This window comes from Podarcis raffonei, chromosome 2 (assembly GCF_027172205.1).
Source record: "Podarcis raffonei isolate rPodRaf1 chromosome 2, rPodRaf1.pri, whole genome shotgun sequence".
NCBI classification, from domain to species: Eukaryota; Metazoa; Chordata; class Lepidosauria; order Squamata; family Lacertidae; genus Podarcis; species Podarcis raffonei.
Window position 1 is genome coordinate 43,803,604 of NC_070603.1, and position 17,154 is coordinate 43,820,757.

Consider the following 17,154-nt stretch of genomic DNA (forward strand, 5'->3'; position numbering starts at 1 on the left):
CATCAGACAGACACTATGGAATATCACTCCTTTTTCATGGGGAGGGACACGGTTTCAATAATGAATTAGACTCTGGAGTGCAGCATAGCTTAAGGGGGTGATTAATTGATGTAAACTAGCACATTCTGGTTGCTATGACTCGTCAAAGAACCCTAAATAATTATGGCTTAAATTGAAGGTTCCAGTTATGTCATCAGTTGATCAACTCCAGAGAGCAGGAGTTTAAATGGACTTGGATTAAATTCCAGACATGGATGTTTGGCTTGCTCACACTCGGACCAGAGCACAGAAGGTCTGCTTTCAGGACACCAAAAATAACACACGAGTTTTGCTTAGATTGTACTGCGTTTAAGAACACCCTCTAATCCTCTGTCAGGTTACTTTTGAGCACTACCATAAAACACCCAGCACTAACTGTGTTGAGTCCAAGTCGCATGTTACATTTTAAAGCCATGGGGTCATTCTTGCAAGTGGTCCCATGCCTCGATGATAACAATGGGGAAGATGCAATCCACGTGCATGGGGATCCAGACAGCGGCCCAATTCATGAGCATGATCCTCTTGACCGGAAAGCAACATAACACCTGTGCTGCTTCCATGTTCTCAGCGCAGCTTGGTGCACACATTTCGGCCTGAAGCCATCTAGGCTGTGTTACTGAGCTCCCATTGTGTTTCTTGACTTGGGATGAAGTGAATGGCTACATTGTGATGTCCAGGTTCTCAGCTGTTGTGTTGCTCAGGCCAAGGGGGATCGGTGTCTGCCAGATGGAGGAGGGGGTCAGTGCTCTTGGAGGAGTCGGGAAGTCCAGCAAAACCCTTCTGTGCTACATTAAGGAGTGCTCCACTGAGCGTTCAGCCTGGACTTTGAACTTGGCACCATGGATTTAAATCCAGGCTGTTCCTCAAGCAACAACATAGAAGCCTGTCTCTAATAATATGGGTCTCTGTGTGTGGTGTGCCTGCATTTCCTGTGGTATTATGGGAAGCCTAGCAAGAGGGCCCATGAGAACATAAGCATAGTGGTCCTAGCATAGGGGCTAGTGATATTCTGAGGGTACTCCATCATGTGAAGCTTAAGGAGGAATGGGCTCAGAATCTGTGGGTCACATGAGGCTTCTTCTCACTCTAGCCATGCTCAGAATCACTGGAGCAGGCAGGCAGGGTCACTCAGGTTCCGTTTTGATTTCTGGCCCTGGCAGCACTCAGTGTTTACAAAGAGCCAGATGCGAGATGGAGCAACTGGGGGGTGGTCTGGCCTTAGGAAAGACATGCAGAAGGAATCCCATCTTCTGCCTGGCCTGCAGAGGAAAAAAACAAGTTACATTGGGGAGAAAAGACTTGTTCTAAAACTCCAAGGTTTGCCTACCAAGGGTGCAGAATTAACCTTGGAGCGCAAGGGCTTCGTATCAGCAGCACACGCCATTCTACATTCCTGTGCCCTGTAGCAATGTCTGCTTGGGTTCCTGGCCCTGTTCCCATTGTGCAGTGGTGAGTCTGTTGCTTGGAAAGAGCCGGGGCTTGCAAGCCAGGATATCTTGGTTTTGTTTTTAGAAAAGGAATACATAGGGGAGGCAGCGCTGCCCAAGCTTTAGAGCAAGGAAGCAGGGAAAGATTAGAAATTGCTATCTGAACATTTGCCCCTCACCCTCCAGTTCTGGTATATGAAAGCTATAGGCAGCCTCTTTGATCTAGTGTCCTCAAAAAGGAAGGCTAGAGAAGGATTCTTTTGTGTGCCAGCTGGCTGGCTTGTCTCCGGCCTTTGGGCATTCTTAGAGCTATTGTGTGGAAGATAGTTGCTTTCCTTTTATAGCTGTTTGCTGGTCCCAGAGGGGAAAGTCCTAGCGTAGAGCAAATCTGGGAGCAATTGTGATTTCATAGAATTGTAGAGTTGGAAGGGACCCTGAGGGTCATCTATTCTTAAGGCTGTTTTTATATAGAGATTGTGGGTCCTGTTATTGACTCGAGAGTTGATACATGAAATATTTCCCCCCCACAAATCTATGCCAAAGATTATTCCCCCCCCCCCCACAGCTTTCCTGTAATACATTAATTTGGTTGAGAGGACTACAGTCCATACACGTTTCTACCAAGCCTCTGCAGAATTCAGTGCAAAATCCATAAAGCAGTCTTTTGGGAAATGGGTGCAAGATGTTGGGGAGATGGTTCGTTTGATTTCATGGGCACTCCTGTATTCCAGGCATGTGGTGCAGAGCTGCTTGCTCTCAATCCAAGGCATATGAAAGAGCACATAGATAGTGATGGGTGTTGTGCCCTCTCTCCTTACAGTATAATACTTGCCCCAGTCATGCTACAACTCCAGTGCTGGTTAGAGAAGCCTCCTCTCCCTGGTTTTGACCTTTGCATCGCTGGGGCTGCTGCACTGTGTTAGGGTCAGCGCTGACTTCTGTGAAGGAAGCGGGTGAGTCAGCAGCTCCATTTCCTGCATTGCGTCAGGAGGTGTCCAGAACAAGTACTGAGGCTCTCTGGGCTGTGACCTGGCCTGATTCCAACTCACAGCCGAGTGAACTGGCTCTGCACACGTGCTCCAGGCTGCAAGAAGGCAGAGCTGCAAGTGTAGGCTCACTGAGGCCCGTTGGTCAAGCCAGACTGCTGGGTTCATTCCCACATCTCCACAAGACAGTTGATTCTGTAGGAACTTTGTTATACACCTGCCTCTCAGAGAAAGAACTCTCGGCTGGTCTTGGACTCTCAAAGCGACTTTTTCTTAGAGCTCCTTGCTTGCTTCACTTATAGTCCACAATGCAGATTTCCTGGGCAAATTATTGCAGTGACTTCTCTAGCTGCTACAGCCAAGACTGCTGTCTCACAACCAGACTACATGTACAGTGGTAGCTCAGGTTAAGAACTTAATTCGTTCTGGAGGTCCATTCTTAACCTGAAACTGTCCTTAGCCTGAGGTAACACTTTAGCTAATGGGGCCTCCCACCGCCACGCCACTGCCGCACGATTTCTGTTCTCATCCTGAAGCAAAGTTCTTAACCTGAGGTACTATTTCTGAGTTAGCGGAGTCTGTAACCTGAAGCATCTGTAACCCGAGGTACCACTGTAATGTTCAATTAAAAGGTGTGTTGTAGTTATGCTACTGTTACTTAAAGCGGCCATGTGGGTCCCTGATCCTGAATGTCCTTCTGGTCTAGATCAGGGCCCTGCACCGATTTCTTGCTGCATCTCCTCCCATGCTATTTGCCTGCACACTGTACAAATAATAGCTGGCGGGGGAAAGACTTTTAGCAGGCACCTGGTGCAGCAGCCCCAGTCTGGATTGGGAACACCTTATGCATCAGGCTATCACACAGCTCCTTTTCCTTTGAAGATACAGTGCCCAGTGTGAGTAATGTAAATTTGCATTATAGCTGCTCTGATGCAAAAATAACTACTACTTCTTTTTTGGCATGTATGAGTTTACAGCAGATCTGGTCAGCTTTGTGCAGAAGGCATTAGTCTTTGCTACTGAGCGTCTTCTGTTATAAAAAATGCCAATTTCTTTCTCTATCTTCAATCCATAACTTTAGTAGTAGTTTTCAACACATTAAAACATCAAATGAAACAGTCCAGAATGAAACAAATTCAAGCTTTAAGGGAAATGTTTCAGATCCTTCTCTAAGTGACATTTTGCTTTCCCCATATTTATTTTCCTTTTTAATTTATATAGCTGCCCCATAGCAGAAGTACTCTAGGAAGCCAGTGTGGTGTAGTGGTTTGAGTGTTAGACAAGAACCTGGGAGATCAGGGTTCAAATCCCCATTCATTCACCATCATCATCATTTATTACGGTCAAAGACCAGCTCTAAAAGCACAACTGGGACAGCTTTCACAAGAATAGAATATACATGTAAAGCAGTGTATAACAACAGCTTAAAGATTAAATTCATTCATGAAACTCACTGGGTGACCTTGGGCCAGTCACAACCTCCTAGCCAACCTCACAGGGTCATTACAGGGATTAATTGAGATGGGGAGTGAACCATGTACCGTATTTTTTGCTCTATAAGACTCACTTTTTCCCTCCTAAAAAGTAAGGGGAAATGTGTGTGCGTCTTATGGAGCGAATGCAGGCTGCGCAGCTATCCCAGAAGCCAGAACAACAAAAGGGATTGCTGCTTTCACTGCACAGCGATCCCTCTTGCTGAGATTCAGAATATTTTTTCCCCTTTTTTCCTCCTCCAAAAACTAGGTGCGTCTTGTGGTCTGGTGCGTCTTATAGAGCGAAAAATACAGTACTCCTTGGGGTGAAAGGTGGGATATAAATGCAATAAATAAGCAAAACGTGCCTGGCGCCTGGGTAATTTTAAACACTGCTTTTTACTTCACCCTGTTTTTTCTGATTGAAAATTATTTTAACCAATTTTTATATTGTTGGCAGTATGCAACTACGTTCTAAGCAGCGTAGACCCATTGAAATTAAGGAACCTAAGTTAGGGCATTTTTATTTATTTAGATTAGTATCTGGTTTTTCCACTAGATGGTATTTGAAGCGCCTTACAGTAAACGTGCAATTTTGAAAAGGGATTCACCACTGATAGAAAAACTCTGGTTTTTCCTATTCCTTCATGCTGACAGTTTTTTAAAAAAAATCAGCGGGGGGGGGATGGGACTAAAATGTGCTCTTGCAAATTCTGAGCTAGATACCATCGTGTTGAAGGTTGAAATTGGGAAGCTGAAAGCTTCAAATGACAAAAAGGCACATGTGCAGTTAATGTAACTTGAGAAAGAGAGTGAAAAATGGGAATATGCTTTCTAGTCCATTGTTGCTAAAATGAGGCAGCATGAAAAGGCTACAAATAATCAGGGCACAAAATGTCCCATTTTTAAAAAATAAAAAATGACAAAGGGAGGATTGTGCTGGATCCTGGGAGAGAAGGAATACTTCAGAGAAAGTCTTCCTTTTTCTTTCATTTTTTGTAATGTCAAGGGCAAAAGCCTCTGTAGTGCATAGCTCTGACAACGGGATCTGTGCTGCTCTTGCAAAACTGTTCCGCAATTTGCCTGCTCAGTGTAAGGATCCAACTGCTGTAGATCCTGTAGCAGTGTATTTGTCTTGTGCTAATTAAGAACTGAGAGAGAGAGAGAGAGAGAGAGAGAGAGAGAGAGAGAGATGCTTTCCTGCCATTGGTCACTGTTGTGTGGATGGTTGTATGGCGTTTACTAGCTTACAGTAGCATTGCTGATAGAAAGACTACCGCATTTCTTATCACTTCTGCTTTCTGCCACACAGGGGACCTGTGTTTTCAAGTCTGTGTTGGACACAGATCCAAATAAATACTAAATTGCCAAAATAAGGAGAAATTGCCAGTGGTTGGTCATTTAGCTGTTGTCCTAATAAGCCTGTGGTGCATCCTTAAATTCTTTTGCACCCAGATGAGTCTAATAAAGTCTGCCCACCCCATTCTGCATTAAGGCTTACAAACTGTGAACTTTTGGGCTCCAAAATCATGCCTAGCTTTCTCTCCCTCCCTCCCTCCTCTGCCCTGCATTTTGCTTGAACATCCAGCCAGAAGCAGAGTTCTGGACGACTTGAAAGCTTGCTTGCTGTTTCATGGTATTTTACCTCATAAAAGCATCGCCCTACTGCAGTTCTGGGGATTTCCTGGCCCTCTAGAAAGTTCACTCAGAAGGGAAGGCAAGTGGCAAAGCAGCAGGGGAAGACGTAGGCCCCACCATTGCTCCCTTCAGCCGTGGCCTGTGTTCCGGTATTGCCAGCGAATACAGGAACTCTGTTAGGAAGTGGTTTGTTTGCTCACAGGCTGGAAGAGCCGTTTGAATCAACAGGCAGGAAATGAGGGTGTAGCCAGCACACAGTTCGAAGCAGACGGGCGGCCTGGTGCGCCTCTCCTGGGGCCGGGATGTCTCTTTCGGAGCCGGACACAAACTCTGAGCATGACCAAGAGGTACAGTCGTTTGAAAGGGGGTGGTATCGGGATACTTCCTCCCCCCCCCTTTTAATGATAACCAAACAACTGGGGAGGAAGGGCATTGCATGTGTAGAAATCAGTAGGCTAGTATCAGTACGAGGGAGCAGGAATCCTAGTCTAAGATGAGGGAATACTGCGTGTGTTGTGAAAGTGGCTTGGGAACTGCACTGCCTTATATCTACAAGTGGCTCTGCATGTTACAATATACCCTGATGTTCATCTGTGTGTGCATTTGCTGCTCTGCACATCAGGGAAACAGACATGAAAGGCAAAAAAAGCACAATGGGGTGCAAGTAGCAGGAAGTGTTAACATTTGTGGGGCATCTGTGGGCAATGTGCCTCAGTCTGGAACACATAGACACATGTGAGAGGAGCAGAATATGTGTTTGAGGAATAAATGTTATCTTTTACACGTTGGAGAAAGGAGGGACTGTAGTACTTACAGTGGTACCTCGGGTTACAGATGCTTCAGGTTACAGACTCCGCTAACCCAGAAATAGTACCTCAGGTTAAAGAACTTTGCTTCAGGATGAGAAAAGAAATCACGCGGCGGCAGCAGGAGGCCCCATTAGCTAAAGTGGTGCTTCAGGTTAAGAACAGTTTCAGGTTAAAAACGGACCTCCAGAACGAATTAAGTTCTTAACCCGAGGTACCACTGTACTCTACTGAAAAAGGTGTCTGAGAGAAAGAGCAAAAGATATATAATATTTTGTGTGTAAAAGGGGGGGCAGGGGGCATGTAAATATTAGGGGAGACCATAACATATCTCTAGGTTTGGCCGATGAGTTATCACTGCATATACTGGCTATCATGTGCCTAACACATTTAATGCCAGGCTTCATTGAGTGCTTTGAAATGAGATTACCGTATTTTTCGCCCCATAGGACGCACCTAGTTTTTTTTGGGGGGGGGATAAAGGAAAAAAATTATTACCCCCCCAGGCGCAGGGCTGGCGCAGGGGAAGCCCGAGCTTCCCCCGACCCCAGAACAGGCTGCTGCCTGCAAGCCTTGCGAGCCCGGCGGGACCTCCTGCAGGGCGCGTGAGGCTTGCCGACATCTGCCCAAAGCATGGGGCGGGCTCCGCAGCTTGCCCCGTGCTTCGGGCTGCAGGCTGCTGCCCGCAAGCCTCACGCGCCCGGCGGGACCTCCGCCGGGCGCATGAGGCTTGCAGATAACTTCCTGAAGCCTGGAGAGCGAGAGGGGTCGGTGCGCACCGACGCCTCTCACTCTCCAGGCTTCAGCGAAAGCCTGCATTCGCCCCATAGGACGCACACACATTTCCCCTTCATTTTTGGAGGGGAAAAAGTGCGTCCTATAGGGCGAAAAATACGGTGCCTACTTTGTGTCCTGCTCAGAATTCCTTATTCTCCACCTTCCCTACCCCAATATATCCATTTCAGTCCAATATTCTGGCCACATCCTTGTGCTGGATACATCCTTGTGCTGCATACTGGAGGCATATTGCCCCCCCCCCAGCAGTTCTTCTGCCTATGTGCAGACTCCACAGGCTCTGGGCATTGTTCATAGGGTAGCAAGGGAAGCTGTTAAATGAGTCTCATTCTGTGTTGTACTCCCCCAGGCCACTTATTTAATTCCTTCCAGTAAGCCTGTGAGGTCTGTTTCCTTACTAGAACTTACGTGGATAATATTTAACTACAATGTGCCAAGTTCCCACCTGGGCATGTATCCTGTAGCTGGGGCACCACAGCAGGGTCAGCCTCTGACTCAGACAGCCTAGATTGAAGGTAGTGCCAGAAAGAATTTGCCAGTGCATTCCAAGTTGGCACCACTCAAACTGTTGTTACTAAGAAAGTGCTTCTAATTTGGCTCAACCTCTTAGTCTCCATCCCCCACCTACAGAAGCCAAGCTTTAAATGCACACAGCTTCATTTTTTGTGCATATCCTTCATCTGTTGACTGTGTATCTATCCTTTCCCCTTCTATAATTATGCTCCTAATCTGTCATAGCTAAGATTGCTGTGTTCTCGGGGCATGGACCTGCCTTCTTATGCTTATGTTACTTATTCCTCCGGAGTACCATGTGTGTTGATGGCACAATAGAATAATCATAATTTGCAAAAGGCCTCACAATCCTTATCTCATTTTATTTTTTTACCCTTACGACTTATCACAAATTTATACACATTTTACAGACACACTTGCACATGGACATGACTGAGGGTTTTCAGCTCAGGACAAAAGCCCACACTAGAACTTGACACATTTAGACTTCAACTCTAAGCACACATACAGTACGTCAAAGTGATGCTGTTAGGATTGGACTGGAGCTGCCTAAGGAGCTTAATGGTGCTACACAGCAAAGAAATGGATGCTCTCTTTCCTCCAATGGACAGATGGTGGAAGATCCTTTTGCAGTTCCATCCAAGGAGAGGCACCATTCTGGACAGCTAAGTTTTCATTACTGTCCTGCTTATTGGTGCAGTCCACTGATGGCAAGCACAGTTCTGGGAATAATTTTAAGAGCTGAAGGTTTGAGAACTATATCTATTGTCCTTATTAGTAAAAGGAACCTACCGTCGTAAGAGAATTCAGCCTTCATAGTGCCGAAAGCAAAGGAACAGGGCAGTAATAGTCTGCTTGAACTTCCTAAAGAGCTCCACATAATCCAGCCTAGCGTTGGTTATGCAGTGGTTTGAGCAAGGGGTGTGTGAGAGGAGTCAGAGGGGTTTTTGTTTTGCTTTTTTCTAGTTGGGCCAGGGGGAGAAGCTGCTTGCCTGAATCTGAAATTATGGACTCATGTAGTTCTAAGGAGAGAGCGCAGTCCAGAATGGGAGAGGTTGCACCCAGGACTACTGGGTTCTTGGACCATTTATCATTCCTATTTCGGTGGCAGACTGTCTACTGCTGTAATGCTTCCCTCCATCTCTTTCGCCTGCTTCCTCACTCCAGTTACGCATGGTTTCTTTTCTCTCTTTATAGTAGCATTTCCGTGAAATGTCTAGCAACATGAGAACATTTTTAGTGCTAGCTGGATGCTGCTTTAGCTAACGTCCTGGCCTCAGTTGAGCGGAAGGGCAGTATATAAATAAAACTTTTATTAATAATATAATTATAATAAAAATAACACTTACCTAGTGCTCACAAACATTAGCAATAATTCCTTGAGTAACCTTGCAAAGTAGGTCGATGTTATTTATCTATATTTGCAGTTTGGTGACTAAGAGAAAGAATGGTGACTTGCCCAAGGCTACGAAGGGGGCAGCAGGGTGGATTGACTTTAAATCATGCCAACTTAAATAATGGATTTTAAACCACCTAGAAAGACCATTTTTAAAATATTGATTTTTTTACACTGCAAGAAGGTGAACCATTCACATGTCACTTACATACCAATAAGTTTCTACAACAATGAAACATAATGGTTTGCTTCTAATTAGAACCTTTATACAGCCTAGTAGCATAATCTGCATTTTGTTGTCATTGATCGTGTGTCCTACCTGCACAGCAAAATCATATCTGCTTAGAACCAGACCTTCTGCTTAGTTCTGTGGATAGTAGGCAAGGATAGTAGGCAACATGCATGGGATTGGGCTGTAAGTGTGGTACTTCCAATTGCACAAAATTATGTTTCCCTGTTAAAGGGAAAGTCACTGTGTACGTTGCTTTGTTTATATGAACATTTGTGACTAAGTTGAGTTCTGAACAGATTGCAGAATCTAGGTAGTTGGAAGGCATAAAGTAGGAGTATAAGATCACCCATATGGAATATGAATAACAGATAGGCTACTTACAAGGATTTTCTAAAGTTTAAAGAGCGAGTTTAAAGTTTAGAGTTTAAGGTTTAAAAAGAGGAGAGGTATCAGATTATACTATAGATTGGTTTCAGTACTTCCAGGTGAACAAGTTATTTTAAAAAAGTTAAAGAAAAGGGATTTGGGGAAATGAATTCGGAATTTGAAAAAATTGTAATAGGAAAGGATGCGAAACTGATTTCTAAGATTTATAAACTGTTATTGGAGTGGGAAACTAAAGACAAAATGGTAAAGGTGACAATGATTAAATGCGCTATAGATATTGGTGATAATATAGAAATGTCAGCGTGGGAAAAACTATGGGGGAGGACTATGAACTTCTCTGCCTGCTACCTTATTAAGGAACATTTACAAAAGATGATGTAACGGTGGTAACTTGAAACCCAGCAAAGTGGTTAAAACGTACAGAAAAAGGTCAAATCTATGCTGGAAGTGCCACAAGGTACAGGGAACCCTGATCCATATGTGATGGTTGTGTAAATATGCTAGAGAATACTGGGAGATTCCATTAAATAAAGGAAGATTTAAGACGATAATTGGTGGAATAGCAGATTATGCAGCCAACAAAAGACTACCTAGAATGCCATGGAGAGATGGACGGAGAAGTCTGAGGATAAGAGATAATGATGAGTATTGTATGGTGTATATATAAGTTGTATAAATGCATATATATATATATATATATATATGTATGTATATATATATATGTATATATATATATATATATATGTATATATATATGTATATCACCCATATAGGCTCTGTGGATGATTCTAGTGATATTCAGAATAGCACCCATTGAATCATAGTGCTAACCTCATTCCAGTGCCTGTAAACAACTCATTTCTATTTTTTCCCTTGCAGAGTGATCCAGGCAACTGGTCAGTGCTGGAGCAGCTGGGCCTGGACCAGAGCTCAGATTTCTCAGACACCAGTGTACAGCAGAAGCTGGATGAAGAAAAGGAGAAGATTAAGCGTGAGATTCGAAAAGAGCTGAAGATAAAGGAGGGAGCAGAAAACTTGCGCAAGGCAACCACAGACCGTAAGAACCTCTCCAATGTGGACAACTTGCTCAAGAGTTCCAACCGCAAGCTGGAGGCCCTGCACCACCAACTGCAGGATCTCAATGCACATATTGTCGTCAAAGACCCTGAAGAGCTGGGGGGTAAGTGTGTGCAATGGATGGGTGGGAAGTCAAGGGTCAAGTGCTATGAGGGAGCCAAAAAGCAAGCAGAGATTTAGGGCAAAGATGGGTAGGAACTGATGACAGGGTGCACAAGCTTTTCTTAGGTATTGGTGGATTTAAGTCTGTCTCTGGCTTCCTGACGATTTCAGCTGGCAAGCCTTTAAAGAACTACAGGGAGGGTTGTTAAATTGTGTTGGTGAGCTTCCCTTGATCGAGACATATAAAATCTTTTAAACACCTCTAACAGTGACCAAATCTGTGACTTTACTGGGCAATGTGTGCACTTTCCCCTAGTTTGGTGAGAGGCATTTAAAAGGAAATGGCTGGTTTAGCGAAAGCTGTCCATAGCTAAGTTAAAGAAGTCACTCATATAAAACAGGACTGGCGGCATCTGCCTGCACTTAAGAATAATTTTGTGGCATGTAGAATAGGATAACCCATCCTGAATGCAAATTAAGAACAGATCTTCCAGTAGGCTTCTGTACTGGGAATAAGGGCATTTTTTCTTAGAATTATTTCAGTATCAATACATGGGAAAGCAATTTTAAAACAGTTTTTATAAAAATGTGGGAACTGCTTTAAAGTGTGAAAAGTGTCTCTCTTATCCCAGGGTACATTCTTCCAGAGTGTGCAGCATCTTATTTGGCTATACTTTGAATGTTTTAAGACACTATCAAATTCTGCAAAAATGGGCTGTCCCTTCAAACAGTATAGATTGAGGCATGTATTGCTGAGTCAGGAGCTGTATCCCTCTCCTTTTATTATGCAAGAATCATTATAATATGACAATTTTAATTTGTTTTGATGAAGATGACTGTTAGCCTCTTTGTGTATGTTATAGAATAGCAAGCTATAACCTGCCATTTATTATTATGTAATAATAACCATTCAGATTAGGCTTACTTCAGCTACTATTTTTGAAAACTTGCACATTTCACCTGCATTTTGTTTTGGGGGAAAGTTCAGAATATAGAAGTGAGTATTAATAATTCAGTTAGCTTCATATTTGGCATTGGAGAAACACAGCTTTCCATATGTTGCTACCTACAGTTCTTGAATGTTCATAAAACCATCAACAAAGCTGTGAAACTGTATTTGTGTGTGTGTGTGTGTGTGAGAGAGAGAGAGAGAGAGAGAGAGAGAAATAAAAAGAAAGAAAGAAAGATAAAAAGAAAGAAAGATAAAAAGAAAGAACTCATTTGAGCTGCCAGGCATTGTTTGTTTAAAAACTGTTCCAAATAGATCCACACCCTAGCCTGTTGGCACCTTTGTATGGTAGAGGAAACTTTACACTTTGCCAATCCTGTTTGTATGCTCCTCCCTACCTGGCTGTTCCCAGCCCCTTTTTCCTAATAAGCAGCGGCTATGCCGGTCTCCAGATGTGGACAGTCACTAACAGAGCAGAAACTTGGCAGCTGGCCTGTGCGTGTGCAAGGAGGCATTGGGGAATGAGCAGCAGCAGGGAGAGGAACATCCCCAAACCCCTCCGTATGAAGCAATCGAAAAAAGTCACAGTGGAGCCCATGGAGCACACAGGCAGAACCTTAAAATGTCAAGGCGCCACTTCGAATCCAAGATAGCTTGTTACAACGATGGGGCTGCACTTTATGGAGAGGCAGCGGCCTGTGACTTTGCAAAAGAGGAAGCGGTTGCTGTTGTACCTGACTCCACTGTCAAGCACAGGCCACAAAAATGGGGAGGAGGGGGGGAGAGCCTGTGTATATATATAAAACTGGGCTAGAAAGCCTGCAGGGCTTGGGCGTGGCTGTTTCCTTTTTGCTTGGAGAACCTCGGCTCAGAGCCCCCTGCAAACCAGAGGTCAGAAAGGATAAGAGTTCTGGATGGGCCACTGCCTAAGCCTGTCCTCATTCAGCCTGTGGGCTGTGATGTGGTGTTGCTGACAACACTGCAAGTGTTCTTTCTAACCAAGTGCTTTGTAAATCTAGGATTTACTCAGTGGTGTACTGGCTTAGAAGATCTGAGCTGCTCTCTTTTTTTCTAAAGGATTCATTCCAGTTGGCTTGCTTTAAACTACATTGCACAGCAGTGAATACCAAGCAGTTCTGGCAGCCTTTCTCAAGAACAGGCCCCCAATCTTATAGTCCATTCTTTGTCTCTGGGAGAGAGAGAAAAGCGCTAAACCGGGAGTGTTGGGACCACACCATTGCCTAATGCTAGTTCCACATGATGTCAGCTAGGGTCCAGAATTTAAAGTGCCAAAGTCTGAATACGGCCTCTCTTAAAAGCCTTTGACCTATGTATTCAGTGAAGAGTTGTCTGCACTGACATGGATGTTGCACAAAATACATATAATATTGTTTATGCATCTAATTGTATATGACTCTTTCATAGATTAAATCACACTCAAATGCACTAGACCAGACCTGTAGAAGTTTCTCTGGATCCAGGAACATACAGTGGTACCTCGGGTTACATACGCTTCAGGTTACATATGCTTCAGGTTACACACTCCGCTAACCCAGAAATAGTACCTCAGGTTAAGAACTTTGTTTCAGGATGAGAACAGAAATCATGCTCCGGTGGCATGGCGGCAGCAGGAGGCCCCATTAGCTAAAGTGGTGCTTCAGGTTAAGAACAGTTTCAGGTTAAGAATGGACCTCCGGAACGAATTAAGTACGTAACCAGAGGTACCGCTGTACTTAAAAACGCACCAAACTGAGCACAAAGCAAGTAGCTCTGGGGGTGGGGAGTATTCCAGAGTTGAGAGACCACGTCTGAGAAAACCTTTTCCCTCCTTGAGGTAACCTGGACCTCATGATTTTAATGGTTAAGAAGCAGTGCTTTGAATTCTGCCCAAAAAGGGGCAGCAAGTAGGTACAGCAGCCTGAAAACTGGCGAGTTACTTTCTCCAAACAAGTAGACCGGCTGATACATCTTATTCTGTGCTGAGGTCCAGAAACCTCTAAAGAAGAACACAATCCCGGCTCATTGGCTTGATTCAATCTTTTCCCCAGTGCCTCCTGGGGGGGGGGGTTACGGATTCCAAGATGCCAATGAGCTGGGATGGGCTTAAAGATGTGTATGCATCCCTTTGCATGCTCTTGATGGTTCCTTCTACGTGATGCCAGTTCCCTACCTGCTAGCTCATGCATTTGGATGATTCCCCTGATAGTGGTGGTCTGGGATTTGTGCCCTCTTGGCATTAACCACTTTACTGTCTTCCCAGATGCCCCACAATCGCCAGGCAGCCTGAGCCGATCAACAGCTACCAAGAACCGCATTGCTGGCCTGGAGAAGCAGCTCAATATTGAGCTGAAGGTGAAGCAGGGAGCAGAGAACATGATACAGATGTATGCCAACGGTGCTGCCAAGGTAGGTGGATGTCGCTGGCTGGCTGCCTCCTCTCCTGCCCTGAACTTAGCTAGTCCCTGCATGCTCAGCCACTAAAATGCAAATATACCAGCAAAGCTGCCAGATGCAGAGCTAGACCATTGGTCAACCTAGCTCAATGTTGTCCTTTCTGACAGGCAGCAGGTTCTCTCCAAGTTCTTTGGCAGAAAGCCTTTGCCATACCTGAAACGCAAGGTGCTTTGAACTACGCAAGTATGCTAGCCTTTTCGCCTCTAACTGCCTCTTGCTTCCAGCAAAGCCGGAATGGCAGGCTGGTTGCATGTATAGTTGCAAAAGAGGGAAAGTTCCTAGATAATGATATCAGCAGGTAATTCCTGCTGGTCCATGTACATATTTCCTATTAGACCAGTAAACCTTTCTGAGTAAACTCTTCTGCTATGGCTGTATGTCTTACCGTTAGCTGCAAAAAACATCTAAATATAGTTGCTCTATTAAGCAGTGCCGCATACGGTTGCACCAGGAAAATTTTGGTCCAGATATCACATGCAATTACACATTTTCATATGATCTCGTCCTTGGGACCAAGATGGCAACAGTTGACTGAACTGATATGAAAATAACATTTTTGTGCATCAGAACTTTTGAGGGAGGGAGGCGCTTCTGTGGATGAGTTTGGCGTCTTTGTTATCAGGTTCTCAGGATTGAAAAGAAAAAGAAAAAGTTGGGTGGGATTCAATGTAGTGAAAGGCAAACATTCTGTCAGCACAAGGGTTTCCTCTCGCTGAACAGAATGTCCCTGTCCCCCATGCAATTCAAAACTGTTCTAAGGATTCCCCCAACCCTCTGGAGAAGATCTGGGGACAGGGTGAGGCGCACTTGGAGGAAGGAAATGAAGGACAAACCAGTTGCTCAGGTGGACATTCCGCTCGCGCAGTTATTTATTAAAATACCACTTTCAAAATTGCTGTGATTGGGTTTTCTGGTTTTAAATATTCACATTGGAAACCACTTTTGTTGAGGAAGCAGACTGGTTACTTAAAGGGATTTTGTAGCTGCTTCTGTTTTGAGGCTTACCCCATAGACTGGATGCCTAGGATGTGGTTTGGTATGCAGAAGAATAGGACAGGATACCTCCAGGTTTAGGAAGCATGGGGGTGTGTGAGGGGGTGTTTTCTTCTGTTATGGCTAGGGACTGATGCGCTGAGAGCCAGATGGGCAGGCTTTGCCCTTGGATTGGGATGCATTCTAATGACTAATTCTCTTCTGCTGTCCCTGCTAATCCCACCCCCACCTGGCCTGCCCTCTAGGATCGGAAGCTGCTGCAGACAGCCCAGCAGATGCTACAGGACAGCAAGACCAAGATCAATATAATCCGCATGCAGATCCGCAAGGCTATGCAGGCTGACGAGGTGCAGCTGAATATGGAAGATGGGCAAGGTGAAGGGGAGGATAAAAAAGAAGGTCCCTGTGGCCAGCAGGCTGCTCTGCAAAAACCAATGTCCCTTTCTCCCACCTTTTAACCTTTAAAGAGCTTTTCGAGAGCTGGAGAATGTCAGGAGCTCATCCTCCACTCGAGTAGGACCCTGGCAGAGACACATGCCTGACTGGCATGTTCACTCCCTCCTGGTCAATCGTTCGGGAGCTTCAAAAGCTTTCTTCAGCCCAAACATCACAGCGACTGATGCCAACAGACACCGGCACACTTAGGGATCCGCAGAGTCTTTGCAGCTTGCATAACAGACCTCAGCAACTCAGCATTTTGGCTAATCTACTTTATTTACATATAAACACACACGGAGCACTGCAACATAGCTCCCTCACTCTCTAGCATCAGACAGCAAAGAGAAAAAGAACAAAAGACAATAGTCCCACTTCACGGAACACAGTAACACAAACATCCTGTCTCCGTCACTTCCCACTCTGTGGAGTCAAAACATACACCGTCATGTGATAGACAAGAGTCCTATGACTGCAGTCACGGAGCAGGAATTCTAACAGAAAATGCTCCCTGGAGCAGTTTGAATAACCTCCACCTGGTGCTGGGGAAACCGCCCCCCCCCCCCCATTTCCTTGTGCCTGGGATGCATGTGTTCTGGGTTCCCTCTACAACTAATCCTGCCATCTGATGCACATAGCAGATGCCTGACGCCCATCCTGTTACTTGCAGGTAACACTGACCTGAGCACCATTGAGTTGAGGATTGAAGAGCTGCGGCACCACTTCCGGGTGGAGCACGCCGTTTCTGAGGGGGCCAAGAATGTGCTGCGCCTTCTGGGCTCCACCAAAGTACAGGACCGCCATGCCATCTCCGAGGTAATGGGCACTTTGCTCAGCTGGGGGGGGGAGGCGGGTCTCATAAGGTCCGATTATATACACTCACATGTACGTAGGCATAATTATAAATGGTATGGGAATTGTAAACGGGTTCTTTTCCCTAGGACTACTATAAGCAGCTAATAGGGTTGAAATCAGCCAAACTCCTCTCCCCATTCCCCCCACCCTGGCTTAGGTTTCCTCTTGCAGCATTCACTATTAATGAAGCTGTCTTGGGGAAACAAGCAGACCATCTGTTTGTCACAGAGGTTGTGGCAGGTATCATAATTTGCAGAGTCTCCATAAGCAGAGTCTGGCAGGAATCCGAGATAAGTTAAAAGGTCTGGGACATCTACTTGTCCTTCTTGACTGTTCTATGGTTCCCTAGCCTGTGACCTGTTGCATCCAGTTCTACTTGCTGCTGAAATTAGGAGTGGGTGGGTTATTGAGTCGCCCAGCTGCAAGCTCTGCTACTGAGATGTGACTTGGGATGTTTGTGAATTAATGAGTACTGTGCCTCCGTGTCATCATTCATATCCCAAGAAGGCTGTGGTATTAGTACAAGGTTGGGAAATGGGGTGGCGGATGGAACACCCATCAGTGGCATGTGTAGGATGTAGCCATATTTGTGCCTGGC

The 17,154-nt window shown here is 45.1% G+C and overlaps 1 protein-coding gene across 3 annotated transcripts in view; it reads left to right on the top strand.

Moving 5' to 3' along the window:
• Positions 1-17,154, top strand: part of PKN1 (protein kinase N1) — a 64,617-nt gene that overhangs the window by 26,788 nt on the left and 20,675 nt on the right. For 2 of the 3 annotated variants that reach the window (XM_053376314.1, XM_053376315.1), the window contains exons 1-5: positions 5,802-5,909; positions 10,571-10,871; positions 14,080-14,225; positions 15,512-15,641; positions 16,372-16,517. In XM_053376314.1, coding sequence (XP_053232289.1) covers positions 5,865-5,909; positions 10,571-10,871; positions 14,080-14,225; positions 15,512-15,641; positions 16,372-16,517 — 768 coding nt within the window. In that variant the 5' untranslated portion in view covers positions 5,802-5,864. Of the gene's footprint in view, positions 1-5,801; positions 5,910-10,570; positions 10,872-14,079; positions 14,226-15,511; positions 15,642-16,371; positions 16,518-17,154 lie in introns of those variants that run through there. The other variant, XM_053376316.1, reaches the window with a different exon arrangement.